This window comes from Dendropsophus ebraccatus, chromosome 1, assembly GCF_027789765.1.
Source record: "Dendropsophus ebraccatus isolate aDenEbr1 chromosome 1, aDenEbr1.pat, whole genome shotgun sequence".
NCBI classification, from domain to species: Eukaryota; Metazoa; Chordata; class Amphibia; order Anura; family Hylidae; genus Dendropsophus; species Dendropsophus ebraccatus.
Window position 1 is genome coordinate 71,203,513 of NC_091454.1, and position 23,991 is coordinate 71,227,503.

At 40.5% G+C, this 23,991-nt stretch overlaps 1 protein-coding gene across 1 annotated transcript in view; it reads right to left on the reverse strand.

Moving 5' to 3' along the window:
- The window catches only part of UNC5A (unc-5 netrin receptor A), a 144,002-nt gene that overhangs the window by 72,367 nt on the left and 47,644 nt on the right, over positions 1-23,991 (reverse strand). Inside the window, exon 2 of the mRNA XM_069972727.1 lies at positions 20,173-20,316. Within this exon, the coding sequence (XP_069828828.1) occupies positions 20,173-20,316 (144 nt within the window). The remainder of the gene's footprint in view (positions 1-20,172; positions 20,317-23,991) is intronic.

A 23,991-nucleotide genomic window follows, 5' to 3' on the forward strand; every position in this document is an offset into this window, starting at 1 on the left:
AACGTGCAGACACCAAGCACAAGGATTGTCAACAGCACCCTCACGCACCCTTTATCTAGGATTTAAAGCTTGCTATTTAGATGCCACTAAATAGACACATGCCTTGGGGAGCTTACGGTTCGCAGGGCACTTGAGTGAGGTGACCTAGTGGCAGTGACATGGAAATGCAGCGCGAAATCAAACCTGATGCATTCTGGGATAAATGTGTTGATGGCAAGGCTAAGCAGACAATCACGTATATCTGGAGGCATACATTAGCATTGGTAAAAGTCATGTAACAGTGTGATCTGACATTTTTAAAACTGAGACAGAAAACAGCAGTGGTGTAGGCCATGAAAGCTGAACAAATCAGTCACAAAGCAATATCATTGGGGCCTAGCAACAGTTAATCTGGAAAACATATAATTCTTTAACCAGCAACCTTATATTTTGCTTGTATAGATTTCTGTATACATATTTATTTCTATAAACAAATTTAAAGAGATTTATTTATATAAAGAGAATTTAGTCCTGCATCTTGTAAATCTGCTTTATAAGATGTATATTACCTCCATAAATAACTATTAACCCAGTCACTGCTACCATGCTGCAGGTTTATAGCAATACTAAACATACTAAGCACTGCGAAATCTGTTGGCGCTTTACAAATAAATACTAATTATTATCATCATTCTAACAGCTAACACTACCATCAACATTTTATTAATGGTACCGTAGACAGGTCAGCTGAATATACAAGGGTGTAATATATCAATGTATACACCAGAGAATTGGCTTTAAGAACTCAAAATTTCTTTCGAAATTTCAGAGCCTATCTTGCCTGAGCTCTGTGGATAACAGTTCAAAGATTTGCTTTACATTACTAACATGGATAAAGCAACCTGTCAAAATGTAACATATTGACTTCTATGGGATAGTGTTCTAATTATGCTTTGTGACGTACACATATAGTAGGCCACTGTTCAGGGAATGAGAGGGCTTTCCCTATGACGAATGGGTTGGTCATGTGTTACCTGCCTCCTATGCTCAGGATTGGCCATCAATATTTGATCCGTGGGAGTCTTTTTATACCCCAGTGACCAGTCATTTAATTAGTTACGTGTGTATGACATACTTTTTGTAGCATCTGTTCTAGATATTGCAGCTGTGCCCCATATACTGGAACGTACAATGGAATAAATGGTACAATATTAAATGGAGAGTGTAAGTACAAACCATAGATATAAAACGTAATATGGGCCCCTCCAGTGGAAGTGCCAACATTCCACCCCTATAGTGTCATTTTATTGACCTACCCAAAATGGGGAGATTGATTTAAAATCCTAGATATCTCCTTTAAATACACTGAAAAATGGAAGGAAATTCCACTGTCTTTTCACTGCAAATTTCACACTGAAAAGTTGATGTCCCATGATAAACTTGTGATAATCATATGAAGCCCAACTTTTCTTTCAAAATAATTTTGGCACAATCCTTCAGTCATAGTCTTAGCTCAAGTACCTCGAAATCAAATCACAAAGGTAAATGCTCTCTAAAGAGCTCTATATCTTGCACTTAATTTTCAGATCTAGTTGAAGCTTTGCAACCTGTCAAACTCAGTACAAAATTCTCCTTTTTCATTTACCCATTAGAACACTTTGGTTTCAATTGTTATACAAATGCTGTATAACTGTATAGCGGTGCTGCTGTGGCTATTTTATGATATATTTTTAGATTATATTTACTACTAATAATAATTTCTTTGTATAGTGCCCACATATATGACTGTATGTCATCACTGCATGTCATCACTAAGATTTATGTTCACACAACGTCAAAATTAGAGAAAAGAAAGCCGATTTTGCTATTAAAAATAATGTTAAAAGTCCAATGCACACAATGTATTGAATAATGGACATTTTTACTGCGGACATCAATATAATTATCATGATCATTATTTTTTGGGGACGTCTTTTTTTAGTTGTTCCCGCAAAGTTTTTCTTTGGCCAAAGTTTTTCTTTGTTTTTTTTTCCGATTTTTCAATTAATCCAGACAGCTAAATGATGTCTGTTATTTAAGACTTAAACGGGGCTGAAAAAACGTTGTGTGAACATAGCCACTCTAATTAATTCTAATTAGGCTAAGAATCTAAATTCCAAATCAACTTACCAGTATTTTTCTGGTAAGTTTGTGCAGACTTTATTTCATACTGATTCTGGCAAGTCCCTTTGTTTTTAATAGAAATCCATGTTCTATTTCACACTGTAAGGCTATGTTCACACAATATTTTTTCAGCTCCGTTTAAAATTACGTCTACCATTTTGAGTCTAAAATAACAGACGTCATTTAGCTGTCTAGCCTTCCCTAAGTGCAATGACTGGTGTTGGTACATTATTCTAGTTTGCGTTTACTAATTGGTCTTTGGTTGAGGCTTAGGGCCCTATGACACCAAAAGATGTCTGACAGATTATCTGACAGATTTTTTCAGCCAACGTCAGGAACGGACTGTAAACAGAGAACAGGTAGCAAAAATAAGACTGAGATTTCTCCTCTCTTCAAATCCATTCCTGGCTTTGACTGAAAAAAAATCTGTAAAATAATCTGTCAGACATCTTTTGGTGTAATATGGCCTTTGGTTGAAAAGTGCATTGAATTTAATAGTAAAAACGGAGAAAGAATGGTGACAAAAGAAAAAATGTCCAATGTTTGCAAAAGACGTCCGAAAATAATTGTCATGTTCATTATTTTGAGGTTCGCGGTGATGTCAGTCATCCCATTGACTTCAAAGCACTGCATTAATGGACGTCTTTTTAAATAGTAAAATCAGCCGCCTTTTTTTCTATTTTTGACGTTGTGTGAACATAGCCTAAGCCATGCCAGAGATTTTTTTTCAATGTAAACTTTCAGATCATAATAAATAAAATGAAAAAATAAATAAAAATAAAAAATAAAAATGATTTGATACTTCATTGATTCAGAACCTGTGCTAGTAGCCTGGACTGAGATTTGCCCCATTGAATGGAACTTAACCATGAGCACAACTGTGGCCAAATCCACAGCGTTGTCATAAACAGATTTTTCTGTCATATAGCCCATTTTGCAGCCCTTTGATTACATCTGTAGGGTTTTATAGTAAAATATAAGTATATTGGTACTATGCTATTCTCTGGGAAGGAGGTTTCAAACAAAAGCTTCATGGAACATGGTATGTACTGCAAGTACTCATCAACCCGGAAGCTGCGCATGGGACGTACTTGGATGTTCCAACATGGCAACGATCCAGAACACATGGCCAAGTTAAGCTGTCATTGGCTACAGCAGAACAAAGTGAAGGTTCTGGAGTGGCCATCTCAATCTCCTGACCTCAATATCATTGAGCCACTCTAGGGAGATCTCAAGTGCGCAGTTCATGCAAGACAGTCCAGAAATTTACAGGAACTGGAGACTTTTTGCCAAGAAGAATGGGCAGCTTTACCATCTGAGAAAATAGCCTCATCCAGAACTAGCACAAAAGACTTCAAGCTGTCATTGATGTTAGAGGAGGCAATACATGGTATTAATAACTGGGGAATGTAAACATTTGATCAGGGTCATTTGGATGTTTTTGGTTGTCAATATGATTTAAAAAAAGAAAAAACAGTTACTTGACAATAAATGGATTCACCCAACCACTGACCATGAGTGAAAAAAAAAAGTTTTTGTGTTATCATTCATATTCTCTGAACAGAGAACAATAAAGAAAATATTTTGCTGGGGTATGTAAACTTTTGAGCACAAATCTATCTGTCTTTCTATCTATCTCCCTATCTAAAAATGTTCATACAGTACCAAATATTTTTACACAATACACACAATTGTGACACTCATACTTCATACTGCTGTAATAATACTTTTTTGCAATGTTCACATAATACTACTATATAATTCCCTGCAGGTGTTAACCTTGGTTAGATTTTAAGCATTAAGCACTCAGCCACTCTGTTGCCTATAACATAACACTGACATAGTACCAGTCATTGCCTAAATAAAACTGCCATGAAATTCCTAAAGTTAGAATGTTAACTCAATTGAGGATCAAGGCAAATTAATGTATTTACGGGTAAATACTAGTCTATAAGGTCAGTGGTATTTGAACAACCCTTCTTAGGCTAGGTCCACACTATGTTTTGATTAAATGTTTGTTTTTTTTTTTTTTGGTTGATGAACGCTCTGTCACTCATTGTGTTCATTGAACAAAAAAAAAGCATTTAAAAATTTTAACAAAATGCACAGTGTGAAACCAGCTTTATCGTTCAGGTGTGTCAGCCATAGCCTTCACAAACAGAAGCATAAAATCAACTGGAAAGCCATGTAATCTCCATACACACATTGCTAATATTATGAATTGTAATGAAGAGCTCAGACTTTGGCCTAGGCAACTTATTTTCAGTGACAAGTATTCTTAGTGCTTTAGCATACCAACATATTGTGGACAACTATTTGCTTCCAACTTTGTTGAATTAGTTTGGGAAAGCTCCATGTTTGTGTGTTTGGGAAAGGCCCATGTTATGTTCCAGCATTACCTTGTCTAAAACAACTTGATAAGGAGGAGCCGATGTGGACTGAGCCCTAACTCCATCCACATTGAACATTGCCCGCTGTGTTCCGTCATTGTTATTTTAACGTTAGAACGGGCGTTAAAATAATGAACATGTCTATTATTCTGGTAAACCTGAAAACAATAGCCGTTTACATTTTTTGTTTACATTTTAGTAAACGGTTAGTTGAATTGCGGGCATGACCAATGTTGCCTGCAATTCAATTGTAAAAGAAAATGTTCCTACAGTATTGGGTGCAGGAACGTGCCAAAGGTCGTCTGGTGTCCGTCAGTATAACACTGTTCATTGCTATGCAATGGATGGTCATAACCTTGGGATGGATTGGAATGCTGTTTGTAAGACTGTCTAGTCCATCATTAGAGCCTGACCTCAAAAACTGTTTTGTTTCAATGGGAGCTTCAAGAGAGTGAAGGCTGTTTTAACTGCAAAGGATGGGAGCCAGCTTTACATTAAAAGGCATCTGTCAGTTGAAAAATGTGTTTATACTGCTGACAGCATGGTAGAACTGGTATGACATATAGACATACAGTACCTTTTGTTTGCCTGTCCAAGTTTCTAAAATGGTAAAAACATGCTTTATCTTGTGCTGGCACATGTCAAAGAGGTGTTTTCCAGCTTCTGAAGTGACCTGGACTGGAGCATCTGCCTGCCCCCTCTCCTCCCTCTCATAACTTAATTGACAAATAGGGCTCAACTTCCAGCTCCAAGCCATGTGTAAGTCTTGCATATGTGCCATACTTTTATATTGTGGAGAAAGCACGTCTCACACAGAATATAGACATGCCTTGACGCTGGCAGCCGAGACCTGGTTGTTAATCAAGCTGTAATGTGTTCCAGTCTTGGTCATGTGTCTGGCTTATGCAAGAGATGGCCAAACTCTGGCCAACAGCATATCATTTTTTTTAAAACTATTTTTGAATCACAGACAGCCAAAACGTAGTCATTTTCATACTATCTCTACCACAGTATCAGTGTGCATTGTTTTTCAACTGAAAAGGTTTTGGAATTGGATTTCCAACAAGCTTACCTAAGTGTTATGTTCAGGTTTCTACATACCTTTAAATACTGTACCATTGTACCACTGTACCATTGTACTGTACCACTTTTGGTATGTATTAAATATTTCTTGACATGCCATTGTTTTCTAAAGTATTGTTGCCAGTTTTCTGGTGAAAATACATTAAAATATACAGTTTTATGTTAAAGACCATATTTATGAAGCCCCTGTGCATTGTGTAACTCATTTATCAAATGCAACCTGTTAGCAAATCTATCAGAGACAGCACTAGGGGAGAGACCACATTGCTCTTATAATAGGCCGGCATTGATAGATCTCACCCTCAATTTTACCTCATCATGCATTTATTTTACATTATATTTTAGTGCCTCATATTTTAGTGATTCAGATGTCAAGAGAGTATCATGGTCAAATATTTATGGTCCTAACATGAAAAGCGAGTTGGTAGGGAGGCTGGTGTAATAATGAAAAAGGATTTGATAAAGAGTAAAAAAAATGGGAAAGAAGAACTGATGCATTGAGGCTTTAACTATGAAAATTGAAATCCACCAAGGCCAAGAATCCATTATTATAAGAATATCATAGTAATCTGTAATTGGTCCTGACATGAAAAGAGGATATGTAGCCAAGAAACCAAGGAAAGTCAGAGTAAAGGAAAAAGACTCAACAAAGAAACAAGGGGAGAAAATAAGTGCACATGATATAAACCTTAATACCTTCCCACCAGGGTGTTTTTTGGAAGCAGCATTTCATTTTTTTTATCACCAACTTCCAAAAGCCAGAACTGTTTTAGTTTTCCATCAACATACTCATATGGGGCTTGCTTGTTTGTTAGTGGTCTGAGGTGTTATATATAGTGTTATATACTGTATTATATACTGAGACATTTTTTCAAAGTTATTTGCAGGGGGGGATGGTTTGTTAATGGTTTGTTATATGGAGTCTTAAAGCGAATCTATGATCTGGGTGACAAAACCCCTCCCCTCTGTGACGTGAATCTATTGGAATCAATGGAGCAGCATCACAGAGGGGAGGGTTTTCGTCACCCTGGGGGCACACGGGCCGGCCTCCAGTGCTTCAGGCCGGAATGGTGCCTGGGAATAGACTGTCGCCATGCGCAGGAACTGGGCCGTGGTTCAAAAATGGACTGTGGCACCCTCATAATGGTACATTCATTTTAAAAGGGTCCCTAGCTTCATATACGTACAATGACTCATGAAACTGGAGTACCCCATTACCTTCCACTTTGGATGATTATGTATTTAGGTTTCCGATATAGATATGATTCCATGTGTAGTGCTATCTGTGATTAATATATGTATATCAGTTAGCTATACCATGAAATAATAACATTGTTTATCTTATTACAATGGCACCTGTCAAGGGATGGGATGTGTTAGGCAGCAAGTAAACAGTCAGTTCTAGAAACTGGTGTTTTAGAAGCAGAAAAATTGGCAAGCATAAGGATCTGAGACACTTTAACAAAAGACAAATTTTGATGGCTAGATGACTGGGTCAGGGCGCCTTTAAAATGGCAGACATAGAGGATGTTCCCAGAAAAGTAATTGAAGAGCCAGTGAATCAACCATGTGAGGAGCAATATGCTAGGTGTACCGATCCAAACTCACAGAACAGTTATTGTACCATAAACAGGTGAACTGCATAGCTGCAGACTGGTCAGAGTCTATGCCTTGATGCCTTAGACAAGTAGTTTTAAATCAGAAGCCTCACAAAAAAAATCACAAAATCACAGGCAGGTAGGAGGGTGCGGAAACATAATATGCAAAGTATACTGACCCATCCCTGTGACCCGTAGCGCTGCTTTACAACTCTCGGACAGCTGTTGGATGTAATTTTCGTCTGTCTTCCAGGAGCATCCCTACTCGTGTGCTGGAACATCAAGGCCCTGCTGATGGATTGCCCGCTCAGCCAGTCAGTGACTGCATTGGTCCCAGTCTTCTCTTGTTCCAGTCACTGATTGGCTAAGTGGGCAATCCATCAGCCAGGTACGTGATGTTGCTGCAACAGGAGCTGCAGGAGGCCAGCGGCTGACAGAGATCCGTAAGGCAGTGCTGAGGGGGCATGGGAATGAGTAAGTATACTTAATTTATTATGTTCCCGCACCCCCCTGCCAGCCTGTGATTTTTTAAAATTTTCATTGGACTTCTCTTAATGTCATGAATGATTGATGTATGTTCTTTATACAGTGGGGTAATAAAAAAGCTGATCCATGATAAACCATGTCCTGCGTATACATACGCTCTCTTGGTTTCTCACATTTTTTATTGTAGGCATGTGTGCCGTGTGTCCAGGCCCTAAGGGCTCGGCAAGGCTATGTTTGATCCACATTGCATTTTCTAAGCTTGTAAAATCTGTATTATAAAGCCCACTGATGCGGAAGCGTGAAAGAAAAAATTATAGTAATTAGCAGAGCAAAGGTTCTTAGCCTCTTCTACACCACAACATGAATTAAGCCTGAGAATTAGGTTAGGGAGCCATGGTTCAGTGTAGGAATAATCATGTAATTCTTTGTAATTAATTTACCCTTCACTAGGTGTTTTTAACAACATCTGAATGTTAATGCCGGCTATTGTGCGCAGGACTTTTGTCTTCAGACATGATTATTACTTTATTAATTCATTTCCTGTACTAACATATTATAGTGTATGCGGGAACAGGATAATAGGGGTACAGACACTATAACAATGGAGCAAACTTTGTGTCATTTCAAGAATTAAAAGTTATGAGTAGAATTAGGAACATGAAATTAAGTTTTTGATCGCCTAATAAATATTATTCTTATTGGTTACTGTTACATTTTTTTAAGCAAAAAAGCTCTTATTACCATATGTAAGATCAATCATTTGATTGCTTATACAATTCAATACAAGGCTATTGCATTTATTTGAGCAGAATGATTATCAATCTGCCTATGGCAGGCTGTAGAAGCAGATCCGTCATGGCAGCCATGGAGGCCTAGTAAAGTCTCGACCTACTATAATAAAAGATTATCTTCCTGCTATTGCACCATGGAGACCAAATTCACCACCAAATAAGTCAGTTGTGTTAGCTAAATAGCTGTCATTGGAGATCATGCCATGCTGGCTATTAACAGTGGCTATAAGCTGCTGAAAGCAGCTTACACCCTCTAGATCTGGAGTGGGTTCAGCTCCCGAGCCTGCTCCATACATCCCTAACACCATTATGTACATCCTATATCATGGAAGGGTAAAGGGTTAATTAATCTGGTTTCTTTTAGCAGCAGTCTATTGATACCACAAAGTGGATAACTACTACTATGATACCTAGCTGTCTGTTTTATCTACCTGTGTTGCTTTTATAATGTTCACTGCTGCATCAGTTGACCATTAGATGTCTGAATCGAACTGTGCGGCGTGAACCTTGTTTTATTCTCGGACACTAGATACCATGCTTTAAACAAACAAATTGTATTATAAATACTTACAATCATGTCTGCTGGAAAGGATACAGATAATATGTTGCATGCAGCTGACACGCCATCACAAACCACATTTCACAATATTGTTCATGAAAACTGTGGATCCTGTTAAACATGGCTTACATCTAAATCGCCTTTTATTAAACTGCCAATTTTGCATATTCATATTGGACATTTTATTGTTATCCAAGAATACAAAGCCCGGATTATGTCAGAACCAGTGTATTTCCTGATATTAGTCACTTCCCAAACTACTAAAGGAAACCTTCTCAATTTTTCTGAAATGACTATGAACCTGCCAAGTTTCATACATAACCTTCTCTTGCTTTTATACTGTAATCCTCCCCCCCCCCCTTTAGTAGCAAGGAGGGTTTAAAATGAGAAAAACAACACAATAAACTAAAATAATAAGCCCATACAATATCAAGTGGCAAGTAACCTGTAAGTAAAGACAAATAAAACAAAATAAAATAAAATAAAACTGTGCTGGGACTGAGACATAATAAAATGAGACAAATGTCTATAATGCTCAAGGCATACTAAAACACAGAAAGCATAAAACAGTTCTCAAAATAGTCACACAGTATGAATAATGTATAGTGCATGGAAGTAGTGTAAGTATTGAAGTATTGTTTTAAGACTGACCTTCAAATATACCGCATATGTGAGACGTACAACTCGGCATCAATTGTTAGGCATTTGTTTAGGAGCCATTGTAAACCTGGAAATAAACAATGAGCCTCAATGTGTCTTGTGTCATATTTTCTGTGATTTTCTCCCCCGGGGACCAATAATACACCGCTAATAGATACGCACATATATAACTTCAAAAGAGTACTTTGCATCCCTATTGGAAGCAAAGAAATTGGTTATTGTAAGCGGTGATAATATACCACCTGCAGCCACCTATTATAAAGGAGGCAAAGAGAAGAATGGTGCAAGTAGTGAATTATGACATCAGCTGAACGCTCATCTACATAGATGTGGTGGATCTGCTTTAGGTAAATATCCTAATACTTTATATTGTTATAGAGGCACAATTATGGTTTATGGGTAAAGGCTCTAAAACACATTCAAATATATCTTAAAGGAAGCTTCATCTTCTGATGAATTCTTTTTCAGAAAATAAAAACCTGAAATCACAGAAACCTGCTGATTCCTAATTTATAGGAGCACATTTAAAGCAATAAGCATTATTGACTTCTTAGAGTTTCTGGCATAGCGGCTAGACAGATGTGGTATCACATAGCCGCCACCCAAATGAATAGATGTCTGTATAAGAATAGAGCAGTACAACTTCACCAAAGCGGAGCTACCTTTATGAAGGTGCTTATTATTTTTTGGGGAACCCCTCGAAGCCATCTATACACCATAAGAGGTCATATGGACAGGGGTTATCTTGAATCCCTTCAGAGTATTTAAAAACCATTCCAAGTTGATTATGTGCCATACATTGCCATTTAGAACAACCCTAAAAATCTTTCTCCTCTTTTGAAGAAGGTTTATGTTGCACAGCAGGAAAAAAAAAGCAATAGAAAAAAAGATCAATTTCTTCAAGGCTGCCACAGTGAGATGACAACTAAAGTTATTAAAACATTTCATTTTTAGATGTCACTTATTATGCATTACAATGAACATGTCTCATCTCCAGAAGATCTTGATAGATTCTTTTTGCATATCCGGTGGCTTTCACTGTCAGCCACAAATATTGGTCAATGCATCACATGAGCTACGGCTTCACTAATGTTTAAAAAGTCAAATACAGCCATAAGGCTTTGTTCCCATTACAGGATCATAGCAGGAAAAGATGGCCATCTGTTAACATTGTCGCCAAATAGATCCTGGCTTGGATTATGCCAGATAGCATAATACTCCCTTTGAAATAGCCACACAGATGACCAGATTGGCAAGGTCCTGGGGTTCCAGTGATAGTTCTAACGGCCACAAATAATGATCATGATCCCTTATCCCATATGATCCCGTAGTGGGAACATAGCCAAACAGTGATTGATGGAGATCCAACTGCTGGGACCTAAGCAATCTCAAGAACTGAGCCCCCCTGTGAATGGAGTGGCAGAGCAATTTTGAGACCACTGCTGTATTGACTGCTACGCTAAGAAGGTCTCCCATTTAGAACCTGCCTCTATCCCGATGGGAGTGTGACTACAAATATTGTTCCAGTCTGATTTCATAATAAAATAATTAAATAAAAATAATGTGCCATGCTGCACCATTCTTCCCATCAAAATATCAATACCCCGATAGAACCTTATGGACCCCATTATGAGTCATTGGGTTGATCCAACAGTGTTCTTGCTCATTATTTGACTGTTACAACGGTGTGAACATAGCCATAGTAGAGATGGGGCCTAGCAGCCAGTATCTCTAACATGCTCTACAGTAGGATTGGCTCTGTGTTGACATCACAGAATAAAAAAAAAATGGGGGGGGGGATCTCGATTATAATGAAAGCCCACCAGACAGGAAACTGTTAAAAGCAGGGTCATTCAGTCATTTCTTCAATCTACTGAATTTAGATGTGTTGCTTATTTGTTCTTTATGGTTGAGACACTTGTGCATCTAATGTTAGTCCTTATTGCAGCCGTTGCTTAGGAAAGTTCCCAGTGGGTTAAGAAGGAATCTTTCCACTAGAAATGCTCTTTTGATGAATGTGATGCCACTTTCTGCAGAACTTCAGTATGCATTTTCACATCAGAGAAACTTTGTAGCATGAGATTGTTAATAAGTGTGTCATCAATCATCAGCAAAACAAATTAGCTGGCTCGTCTTTTAAAGCCTCATATTCAAGAAAAATACATAGCTGCATGTGAACTGTGGCAGCTTTACTTAGTGCCACCTCGCATATAACATGAGATTGGGCTGAATAGCAGAAAAAAAAAGTTCTGGTATTGTGTTAGCACAAAAAAAAAAAAAAAAAAAGAGCATTACAGAGCATAACAGAATTGATAGCTTTATTGGCAAACTATTGGTTTTGTTTGGTTTGCCAATAAAGGTATCAGGTCTGTTATAGGAAACATGTACAAGATTAATTCATAAAAGAAAAGAAAATCTGCAAAAAGGTAAGTTTACGCGTTTTTTCATCTCCGTTTAAAATGACGTCCGTCATTTTGAGTCTAAAATAACGGACGTAATTTAGCAGCCTGACCTCCCCTTAGTGCACTGACGGGTGTTTGAACATTATTCTAGTTTGGGGTTACTAATTGGATTTTTGATGGGGCTTAATTAAAAAGTCCATTGAATTTAATAGTAAAAACGGAGACAGAACGGTGACAAAAGGAAAACTGTGAGTGAACTACAAATCAAAAACGTCCGCTGTTTGCAAAAGACGTCCGAAAATAATGATCATGTTCATTATTTTGACGCCCGCGGCAAAAACGTCCGTTATGCAATAAGCTGTGTGCATTGGACGTCCGTCTTCCCATTAACTTCAATGCATTGCATTGAAGTCAGTAAAATCTCGGCAAAAACGGACGTTATTTTAAATATGAAAATCAGCCGCCTTTTTAATATTTTTGACGTTGTGTGAACATAGCCAAAGACTGACATTTTATTATTTATAAATTCTGTTGTTATTTTATTTATTTTTTTAAAATGACATTATTCTGGATCAAAATGACGGCCTTCCGACGGTTAAAAAATATGTTGTGTGATCATGGAAAAAAGTCGTCTTATTCTGTCTAGTTATTAACCCCATAACAGTAATACTATGTTCACACACTGCAAAATAAAGTAAAAGATATGGCCATATTTTAATTATAAAAATATGCTCCATTAAAATAAATGAGAAATTGTCTGTCAGTACACACACACCGTATAGAAGAACGGTCGTTATCTATAACGGCCGTTCTTCTATACGGAGTGTGTGTACTGACAGCCAATTTCCCATTGATTTTAATGGAGCATATTTAATGGAGCATATTTCTATATTGAAAATATGGCCATATTGAAGATAACCATTATTTACCACCCTCTTTTATAAAATACAGCTGTTTTTTAACCTGATTTATTTTTACTCAAAATTTTTATATTTTTTACCGTGTGAACATAGCCTAAATGAGTTACCTATTTTATAAATATGAGTTAAAAATCTTTTGATATACAGTAAGTTTTAAGGTCACTTACTTTAATACTTTTAGAACTTTCATCCACTATATATGATTTATATAGTGACTATTTTCAGAATTGCTTTATGTGGTGTTTGTTGTGTTTTAGTATGCCTTGAGCACTATAGACATTTGTCTCATTTTATTATGTCTCAGTCCCGGCACAGTTTTATTTTATTTAATGCTGTTTTATTCCTCTTTACTTACAGGTTACTTGCCACTTGATATTGTATGGGCTTATTATTTTTGTTTATTGTGCTACTAAAGAGTGGGGAAACAAAGATTACAGCATAAAAGCAAGAAAAGGTTATGTATGCAACTTGGCAGGTTCATAGTCATTTTGGAAAATGTAAAATTGTTTTCTTTAGTAGTTTTAAAAGTCACTAATATCAGAGAATACACTGGTTCTGACATAACCCGGGCTCTGTATGCTTGGAAAACAATAAAATGCCCACATGAAACATATGTACAATTGGCAGTATAATAAAAGGAGACTTAGATGTAAGCCACATCTAACAGGGTCTAAAGTCTTATTATGAATGTTGTGGTGAAATGTGGCTTGTGATAGCATGTTAAGTGTCAACTGCATGCAAAACACACACACACACACACAGTCCCCTACGTGCAATTTAATAGACAGTAGGAAGCTGGGAGAAAACTGGGCCCCAGGTGCAGACCAGGTCCGCTATGGTGCTATAAAATAAAATAAACATGTGTAAATTAGAGATGAGAGACCAATACTTGATCAAGTAGCTATTTAATCGAGTTTAGCACAACTTAAAATATTCAATTTTGATCAAGTATCAGATGGAAAATTCTAATCTAAGCAAATTTATAGCCTGTTGGGGGCTATAATGGAATAGACGAGATCCCCTTCCCGTTTATTCCATTATAGCAGGAAATTAATTAACTGTATATTTAATTAAAACATCAAAAATTTGTTCTTATTTTGCTATGGTAAACGAAAAATATCAATATTAGAACAAAAATTTGCTGTTTGAATTAAATATAAGCTATTACAGGGAGTGGTATTTAGCGGTATTTAGCGGTATTAGCGGTATCCCAACATTACCACTCCCTGTAATAGTCTATATTTAATTAAAACAGCAAATTTTCTTTCTTATATTGATATGTTTTGTTTTACAATCGTAAATCTAAAACGAAAAAATGCTGTTTGAATGATACTGTAAATAAATATATATTTATTAACAGTATATTTAATTGAAACAGCATTTTTTGTTTCAGTTTTGCTATTGTAAACGAAAAATATCAATATTAGAATAAAAATGTGCTGTTTTACTTAAATATTAACTATTATAGGGAGCGGTATTACTTCTGGGAACCGCTAATACCACTACCTGTGATAGTGGAATAATACTGCATCCCTGCTTTCCCAGTTGCATTCCTGAGGTGTTTGCATCATTTTCTAAAGGTGTCATAATGGACCTGGTGACCTCCAAGTGGTCGACTTTAGATTTCCAAGAAATTAGCATTTTCCCCCCATTGACTTTAAAGGGGTTTGATATTCAATGGAATAGTCGAACATCATGATCTATTCGAATCGAATTCCGAGCTTTTAAATATTTTACTACTTGCTCACCTCTAATGGATATCATTGGTGAGTGCCCTTCATGTTCTTTTTATATGTGATGATTTCTAGACTCTTAGAAGTGAGCATCAACTAACATACGAGAAAAATACTCACTTTATTTTCCATGTGGAGTACAGTAATAGCAGTGTCATTTACTTTCTTTTGGAATAGACGGCCTAATAACGTCTTCACTACAATGATTTTAACGGTCGCACAAAAGATGCAATCAACAATGAACATAAGGTTTCAGGTTCTGTGGCCACTTATGTGGGACATTTTTTATCAGTGAGCCTCCCTGCCTAGTGATCATTGGACCCTAAGGGGGAGATTTATCAAACATGGTGTAAAGTGAAACTGGCTCAGTTGCCCTTAGCAACCAATCAGATTCCACCTTTCCTTCCTCACAGATTTTTTGGAAAATGAAAGGAGGAATCTGATTGGTTGCTAGGGGCAACTGAGCCAGTTTTACTTTACACCAGGTTTGATCAATCTCCCTATAAGTTTCTACTGTTTAAGAATTAGACTGGTTTTGAGTACCTCCCGTCCAGTGTGGATAAAATTACATTTTGTAAAAAGCTTTTGACAAGCTCCTAAATCCCATAATAATTTGATAAAGCAAAAGTAAGGGAGTTATTAAAGTTACCCTCCCATACAAATAGTTGTTCCTTCATTTTCTTTCCTGTTCCTGCGGCCCATAATACATTTTTAATGTATTTTTTTAAGCAGGTAATGACATTAGCGCACATTAATTTGGTTCTAAGCGTTTTGGTAATTGATGCTATTATAGTCTGATAATTTGCACTTAAAGATTGTAATTGGATGGATACATAAATCTCTGCCATGTTCGCTTGCCATGTCCTGATAAAGACCTAAGTTGCCTTTAAAGGTGTCATCCCCACCAGTTCTTCTTCATTGACATGGCTGTTATAGTCCATTGAAACATCACACCTACTATCTATCACATCTAACATCACAACTATTTCATGGGTAGAAAGGCTTCTGGCCAGACAGTGTTTTGGGATCCCTCTCTTTAGCATGCAGTCAGTTCACTTTGCTGGATATATCTCAAAGCAAAGAATTTGGTCATCATTTTGCTCGAGCCCAGTAAAATATTCTACACGGGTAGCGCTACTGTTTTCCAGGGATTCTCAAAGCTGTCTTCAGACTGCTGAAGTTTTCTGAGTATTGTTGGAAAAAAAGAAAGGAGAAATGTATTGATCCTTCGAGTCCTATGAGGATAACCTGCCCGAAGACAGGTTTGAGAGCCAGTGATTGAGATCGCTCATTCAAAACCTGCAGGCCACAATATGAACCAAAGTGCAAGATTAAAGGACATTTGAAGTTATACTCGGATGAACAGAGGTGAAATAATAAGGATGGGATCAGTATGACCAATTGTTCTAAGCTAAGAATCAGATGAGTTCATGTTATAAAATAAAGAAAATTGTCAAGGCTGCTTTGTGTGATCTTGGATTTGTGCTATTGATATTAAAGCAACCTATTAAAGTCATCTGTTTATAGAATGATAATGGAACTGCCGATATCCGATAATCATACGTGCACCTAGAAACACACCATAGCATAGACCAGGATAACACTGCGTTCATGCACTGCATAAAGTCAAGTCAACAAATCTTCTGTGGCTCAGATCCAGTGTTAAAGGGAATCTGTCAGTAGCTGGGCTGGTCCCGATGTGCTGAAAAAGTAGTGCAGATGTGTGTCCCCCATTGTGCATCCTACCTTTCTTTTTGTCATATGTGCTCTAGTTTGTCCGTTTGTCCACAATCCGGCCCGATACGTTGGTAGCAAGTGTTAAAAAGGAGTAGTGGTGAGGTATTCGTACAGCACTTTGGCGCGCCTCACCACTACTGCCTCCTCCTTTTTAGGCATGAATATTTATTATGGCCCGGTCTCCTGCTTCCTGGTTACACCATCTTCAGGCCAGCATGCACCTTTGCTGGCAAGGGTCGCGCGCCCACTTGCCAGTTCGCCCCTGCGCCCTGGGTCTGTGAGGTCTGCGCACTCCTGTCGGCGGTAACACGCATGCACCGTGGAGCTGAGGAGTGGTGCAGGTGTGCTGAGGGCATTAGCATTGTCTGCGCCGCTCCTCTGCTCTATGGTGCATGCGCGTTACCGCCGACAGCAACGGCGCATGCCGGCCTGAAGATGGTGTAATCAGGAATCAGCAGGCCGGGCCGCAATGAAAATTCAGGGGCGGATTAACTTTACTGAAGGCCCTGGGCTTTTCAGCAAGCCTGCCCCCCTCCACCCCACTGTAACTATGGCAGCACTAGCAGGGTGTTCATAGTACAAAATAAATACTGTCCTGATGCCCTGATTTGTGCGAAATCAAGGTAAAAAAAAAGCAGCGATTTATTGCAAATCATGGCAGAACTGTAGCCAGGAGACAATACACCATTTGAAGTATAAGTCTGTTTGGGTGGCCATAGGCCCCCAAGGAGCTCAGGGCCCCAGGCTACTGCCCAAAACTGACTTATTATAATCCGCTACTGTTTATGCCTAGGAGGCAGTAGTGGTGAGTCGTGCCAAAGTGCGTCACAAACGCCTCAGCGCTACTCCTCTTTGACACTTGACACTTGCAATCTGGGGTCACAGATTAGCCTGGTATACAAGCAGGAATGCAGCTACAGGGGATGCTTCAGTTGGTGTATGAAGAGGTCCGGCAGATCCCCTTTAAGTGGTAGGCAATAACTGTTTGGCCTTAGGGTCTACATCTCTCTCTATTGGAGTCAAGAATTCCACTGCCTGAATAGGCAAATTTGGAACGTTTACTTGGTAACTTTTTGATGATATATCTGTTTGTATTGCCTTTCACAACTAATAAAGATGTGTAAGATGTGAAAGCCTATTTCGACATGTTCCGATATTAAAGGGTACCTATCATTTAAACAAACTTCCTACATGTAATAGCGACATGTCAGAGGTTTATTTCGGTCGGGGTGTGGGTGCTGAGACCTCCGCTGATTATTAGAATGAGGGGGTAAATAAACAGCAACGCGCTCTGCCTCTTCATCTCACTGCTAAAGTAGCAGTCGGATACACAACAAAAACTATGGGCATAAAGTCTGAATAGTATCAAAATTTATTTACCATGGTACATAACACAACATGATTAGAAATAAAAATTACATAAAAATTATATATATATACTTCAAAAATAACCACTCAATGATAAAATTTACATGTATATAAAAAACCCACATAAAATGAATAGTTCGCCAAGTTATGAGTGTGAAGACTTGTCTATTTACATGTCAGAGATGTGTAAACATAGCCACCATATTGGTACAAAGACTATATAATTATCTGCAGACAATACAAATCTTCCATAACGTCTAAAACTCACCCATATTCACTACGTGGGTCACGACTGTCCCTACGATCGTTTTGCCAACACTGGCTTCCTCAGGGAACACCCCCTTCTCTATCCCCCTCTCCCTTATATATGGTGGACTCCTCATTGCTGTATTCACCTTCCGGGTTCATCGGCGCGCCGGGCCGGAAGTCGAGGCCGCGTCACTTCCGGCCCGGCCCGGCGCGCCGATGAACCCGGAAGGTGAATACAGCAATGAGGAGTCCACCATATATAAGGGAGAGGGGGATAGAGAAGGGGGTGTTCCCTGAGAAAGCCAGTGTTGGCGAAACGATCGTAGGGACAGTCGTGACCCACGTAGTGAATATGGGTGAGTTTTAGAAGTTATGGAAGATTTGTATTGTCTACAGATAATTATATAGTCTTTGTACCAATATGGTGGCTATGTTTACACATCTCTGACATGTAAATAGACAAGTCTTCACACTCATAACTTGGCGAACTATTCATTTTATGTGGGTTTTTTATATACATGTAAATTTTATCATTGAGTGGTTATTTTAGAAGTATATATATCATTTTTATGTAATTTTTATTTCTAATCATGTTGTGTTATGTACCATGGTAAATAAATTTTGATGCTATTCAGACTTTATGCCCATAGTTTTTGTTGTGTATCCATTCTGTTGGTGGGTCGTTCTGGTTGTTTGGTGGAGTGACGCCCGGGGTTGCGGTACATTTCTGTGCCCTATACAGTTATACAGGGTTATTGTGTCTTATTCACCAGTGAGCCTTTTTGTGTATATTTAAAGTAGCAGTCGATAGAATTATAATGGCGCCCTAGGGAACATCTGGTAATCTCTGCACCAGAAGTTATATAGGGCTGCATTATAATTCTGATGACTGCTAAATTAGCAGTAAGACAGAGAAGAAGAGGAAAAGCGCTTGCTACTGCGCCTCTGCCCCTTCATTCTAATAATCGGCGGAGGTCTCAGCACCTACACCCCGACTGATACAAACCTCTGGCGTGTTGTTATCGCCTAAAGAGTAAGGAAGGGGGGATACAGCAAGGTGGGGAAGAGGTGTGGCCTCCTCCTGTACCTAATTTTTCTAGGCTTACAGCTGGAAACAGGCATAAACCAGGCAAAAATCTACTCCAACTCCAGGGCAGGTGTAGATTATTGCACAATGCCTGCACCAGGTGCAGTGCTGGACGGCTGTACTAAGAAATCTACGCCTCGAAATTCTGACCTTGGAAACGGGGCAGAGCTTAATTTATGATTGGCATACTTGTATGCCACTCTTAATAAAGTTCCCTTATGGGTGATATACAGTAGTTATTACTACAAATGATGGTCATTATGTTTATTTCATAATCTGTGAAAAAGTACAGTGGACTCTCAAGTTACAGTGGCCTAAGTTTACAATATTTCAGAGTGGGCATTTTACTGATAAAACTCCTGTATTAGCAAAGTACACGCACTGACCGTCTGTATAGTATTACTTCTCTGTAGTTCTGTAATTGTTGTTTCTCTGGACTCCATGTAAAGGCAACTCAAACATTTTTTTTCTGGTACAATATATATTGTATAGGATGCTAAAGATGCACCTGGCTTCTGCATTAGGTATGTTAACACAACGCTTTTTGAGGCAAAAATACGGTTGTGAATAATAATCATTATCAGAATCATTATTTATTTCCTTCAAAAAAGTTGTGTGATTTAAAGCTTCCAGCAGGTCTTTCTGGATTTTATAGTTATGAGGACTTGCTTTAGCTGTGTTAGTTATCTGCTTATTTGTCTATACTCTTTTCAGTATATTTTCCCCTCATTTTGGCTCTTCAGAAACAATTACCGGTTTTCGACAGAGTTTTGGTCTCAAGATACAATTGGTCGTCGTGGAACCAATTAATATTGTAACCTGAGGGACCACTGTATCTTGTTGTATCTGTTCAAAAATCTTAAATAAAGTTACTTAGTAATAATACTTTATACTATTGAAAAGTTGGTTATATGTGGCCATGTATTGTGAGGGCTTTATTATTTATAGTGTAGCGTACAATACTTACATGCAATTCGGATAAAAGCCTTTTGGCTTTTGGAGGTTCCAGAGGAGCTCCAGGCTACACAATGGCACCAATATTCTTCCAGCCCAAATATCTTCTCCACTTGCTGTCTAGAGATTTCAATCCTCACTTCCATTACAGGGAGACCTAAGTAGATAGAGATACAGAGATAATCAATGCACAGTAATAACATTTGTATAGGTCCATGCATGTATTTTACAATTGTCCAGTATACACATTTGTTTTCAAGAGTCTGCTAAGGGTATAGCTACATAATTTACTTTGTATAGGTAAATAGCTCTTTCTACATTTATTACATAATTGTGCATTTATCATGACATGTCACGACTGTTAAAATGGTAGAAATCTGATAAAGCCATTTTAACCGTAATAGCTGATCTTTATCTGGATCCAGCTTTTCCAGGCAACCGGGCAGGAGCGTAACTAGAACTGGCTGGGCCCCATAGCAAACTTTTGATTGGGCCCCCCCCCAAACAACTGACCACTAAGCTGTGAAGAGAGAGCAATATGTATATATAGTATTAGGAAAAGCATTATAGCACCATGACCACTGCCATTACCACTATATTGTTACCAACCAAATCCAGTATGTTAAGATGAATAATACAAACAGTACCAGTTTACATGGGACAAATATTACCACCTATTACTGACTAAAACCCCCACATACTGAATAATGCTACCACTGCTACGGAATAAAATCCACAGTCCACAGTCCAACATCACCATTGGCCATATAGTGGCATGTATAGGCTCCACACAGGCTTTACACACCATAAGTGATTACAGTGCAGTTACAGGCGTCTTCTCCAATCGGAGTTGCTCACTTTTTCCCTTCTTCTAAATCCAGCCTGGCCACCATAAGGACTTCTCTCAGTAGGATCTGCCAGACAGTTTAGGTTCCTCACTCATGCCCCAATATCCTATGCATCTATTTGCTACATCTGTTCCCTCATATAGTGGTCCTCTCTGTATTCATATAGTAGTTAGACAACTGTGTCCCTCATTAAGTAGTTAGACCCTTCTCTGCCCCCCCCCCCCCCATATAGTACCGTATTTTTCGCTTTATAGGACGCGCCTTTTGATAAGATGCACCCCTGATTTTAGGGGGGAAAATATAAAAAAAATATTTTGCTCATTGTCACAGTTTGGAAATAGCAGCAGTGTAATTGGTGCCAATCCACCCATATAGTGCCCCACATAGTATCCAATGCCCCCATAATATAGTGCTCCCCATATAGTAGCCAATGCCCCCACATAGTGCCCCCACATAGTAGCCAATGCCCCCACATAGCAGCCAATGCCCCCATATAGTGCCCCCCATATAGTAGCCAATGCCCCCATATAGTAGCCAATACCCCCACATAGTAGCCAATGCCCCCATATAGTGCCCCCCATATAGTAGCCAATGCCCCCATATAGTGCCCTCCATATAGTAGCCAATGCCCCCATATAGTGCCCCCATATAGTAGCCAATGCCCCCATATAGTAGCCAATACCCCCACATAGTAGCCAATGCCCCCATATAGTGCCCCCCATAAAGTAGCCAATGCCCCCATATAGTAGCCAATACCCCCACATAGTAGCCAATGCCCCCATATAGTAGCCAATGCCCCCAATACAGTGCCTGCATTGTAGCCAGTGCCCTCCATAGTAGCCAATGCCCCCAATACAGTGCCCCCATATAGTAGCCAATGCCCCCATACAGTGCCCCCATATAGTGCCCCCCATATAGTAGCCATTGCCCCCATATAGTAGCCATTGCCCCATACAGTGCCCCCATATAGTAGCCAGTGCCCCTCACAGTAGCCAATGCCCCCATATAGTAGCCAATTCCCCCATACAGTGCCCCCATATAGTAGCCTATACCCCCATATTGTAGCCAATGCCCCCAGACAGTGCCCCCCATAGTAGCCAATGCCCCCATATAGTAGCCAATGCCCCCAGACAGTGACCCCATAGTAGCCAATGCCCCCATATAGTAGCCAATGCCCCCAGACAGTGCCCCCATAGTAGCCAGTGCCCCCATAGTAGCCAATGCCCCATACAGTAGCCAATGCCCCCAAATAGCAGCCAATGCCCCCATACAGTGCCCCCATAGTAGCCAATGCCCCCAGACAGTGCCCCCCATAGTAGCCAATGCCCCCATACAGTAGCCAATGCCCCATATAGTGCCCCCATAGTAGCCAATCCCCCCTGCGACCAGAAAAACAACAAACAGGCTACTCACCTGTCCGCCGGCCCCAGCAGCTCCTCTCCCGACACTCCGGTCTCCCGTCATCCTCCGGCACAGGCAGCGGGGGACAGAGAGACTGCCGCTGCAGAACACTTCCAGGACACAGGCAGCGTCTCTGCCCCCCGCTGCCTGTGCCGGAGGATGACGGGAGACCGGAGTGTCGGGAGAGGAGCTGCTGGGGCCGGCGGACAGGTGAGTAGGACAGCGATCCCCTCCGCCTGCCCATCCGGCCCCCTCCATCGCCGCTTAGCCGATCAGGAGCCCAGGAAAGTGCTGCTCATTGCACTTTTCCGGGCTTCTGATCGGCTCAGCTGAGCGGCGATAGAAGGGGCAGGCTGGGCGGGCGGAGGGGATCGTTCAGGGCCGCTCACTATGCATATGCATAGTGAGCGACAATACAGGGGGCGGGGGCATATCTTAACGCGGGGGCCCGGGCCCCCTGAACCCCCGGGCCCCATAGCGACGGCGTACCCTGCCCCCATGGTAGCTACGCCAGTGCACCCGGGGCAGAGCTACATGGACTTCAAAGGCATCCGGCTAACAAAGCAATTTGCTTAGTTTGTACTGTAAATTTGCTCATCTCTACTTATTATACTTTTGCATTACCTCAGCACAGTGGCGTAGCTATAGGGGTCGCAGGGGCCGCCATGGCGACCGGGCCCCTACGCTAGGGGGGCCGCACGGCCCCCCTTGCCACTTCCTCCTGTGCTCCCCCGATCCGGGGGGGCCGCGGCAGGGGATATGCCCCCCGGACCTCTTTCAGTTCAGTGAGCTTCCGGGATGCCGGCCCCGGCCGGAAGCTCACTGTTGCAGGACCGCGGCGCCGGGACTTCTCCTCCTCCTCCTCGGCAGCTGACATGTGACGTCATCACGTCACATGTCAGCCGCCGTGCAGTAGAGAGGAGAAATCCGGGCGCCGCGATCCTGCATCAGTGAGCTTCCGGCCGGGGCCGACATCCCGGAAACTCACTGAACTGAAGAGAAGCTGCCAGGCCTGAGGGAGATCAAGGATCCAGGTGAGGTGAGTTTATTTAGATTTTTGTATTTTTTTTTTTCATTTTTTACATAAATGTTGCGATGTGGGGGGCTGCACAAGGGGTCTATACAGGGGGGGGGCTTGGCTGCACAAGGGGTCTATACTGGGGGGGGGCTGCACAAGGGGGTCTATACTGGGGGGGGCTTGGCTGCACAAGGGGTCTATACTGGGGGGGGCTGCACAAGGGGTCTATACTGGGGGGGGCTGCACAAGGGGGTCTATACTGGGGGGGGATTGGCTGCACAAGGGGTCTATACTGGGGGGGGGCTGAACAAGGGGGTCTATACTGGGGGGGGGGCTGCACAAGGGGTCTATACTGGGGGGGCTGCACAAGGGGGTCTATACTGGGGGGGCTGCACAAGGGGGTCTATACTGGGGGGGCTGCACACGGGGTCTATACTGGGGGGCGGGGGCTTGGCTGCACAAGGGGTCTATACTGGGGGGTGGGCTGCACAAGGGGTCTATACTGGGGGGGGCTGCACAAGGGGGTCTATACTATAAGGGGGGTCTGCACAAGGGGTCTATACTA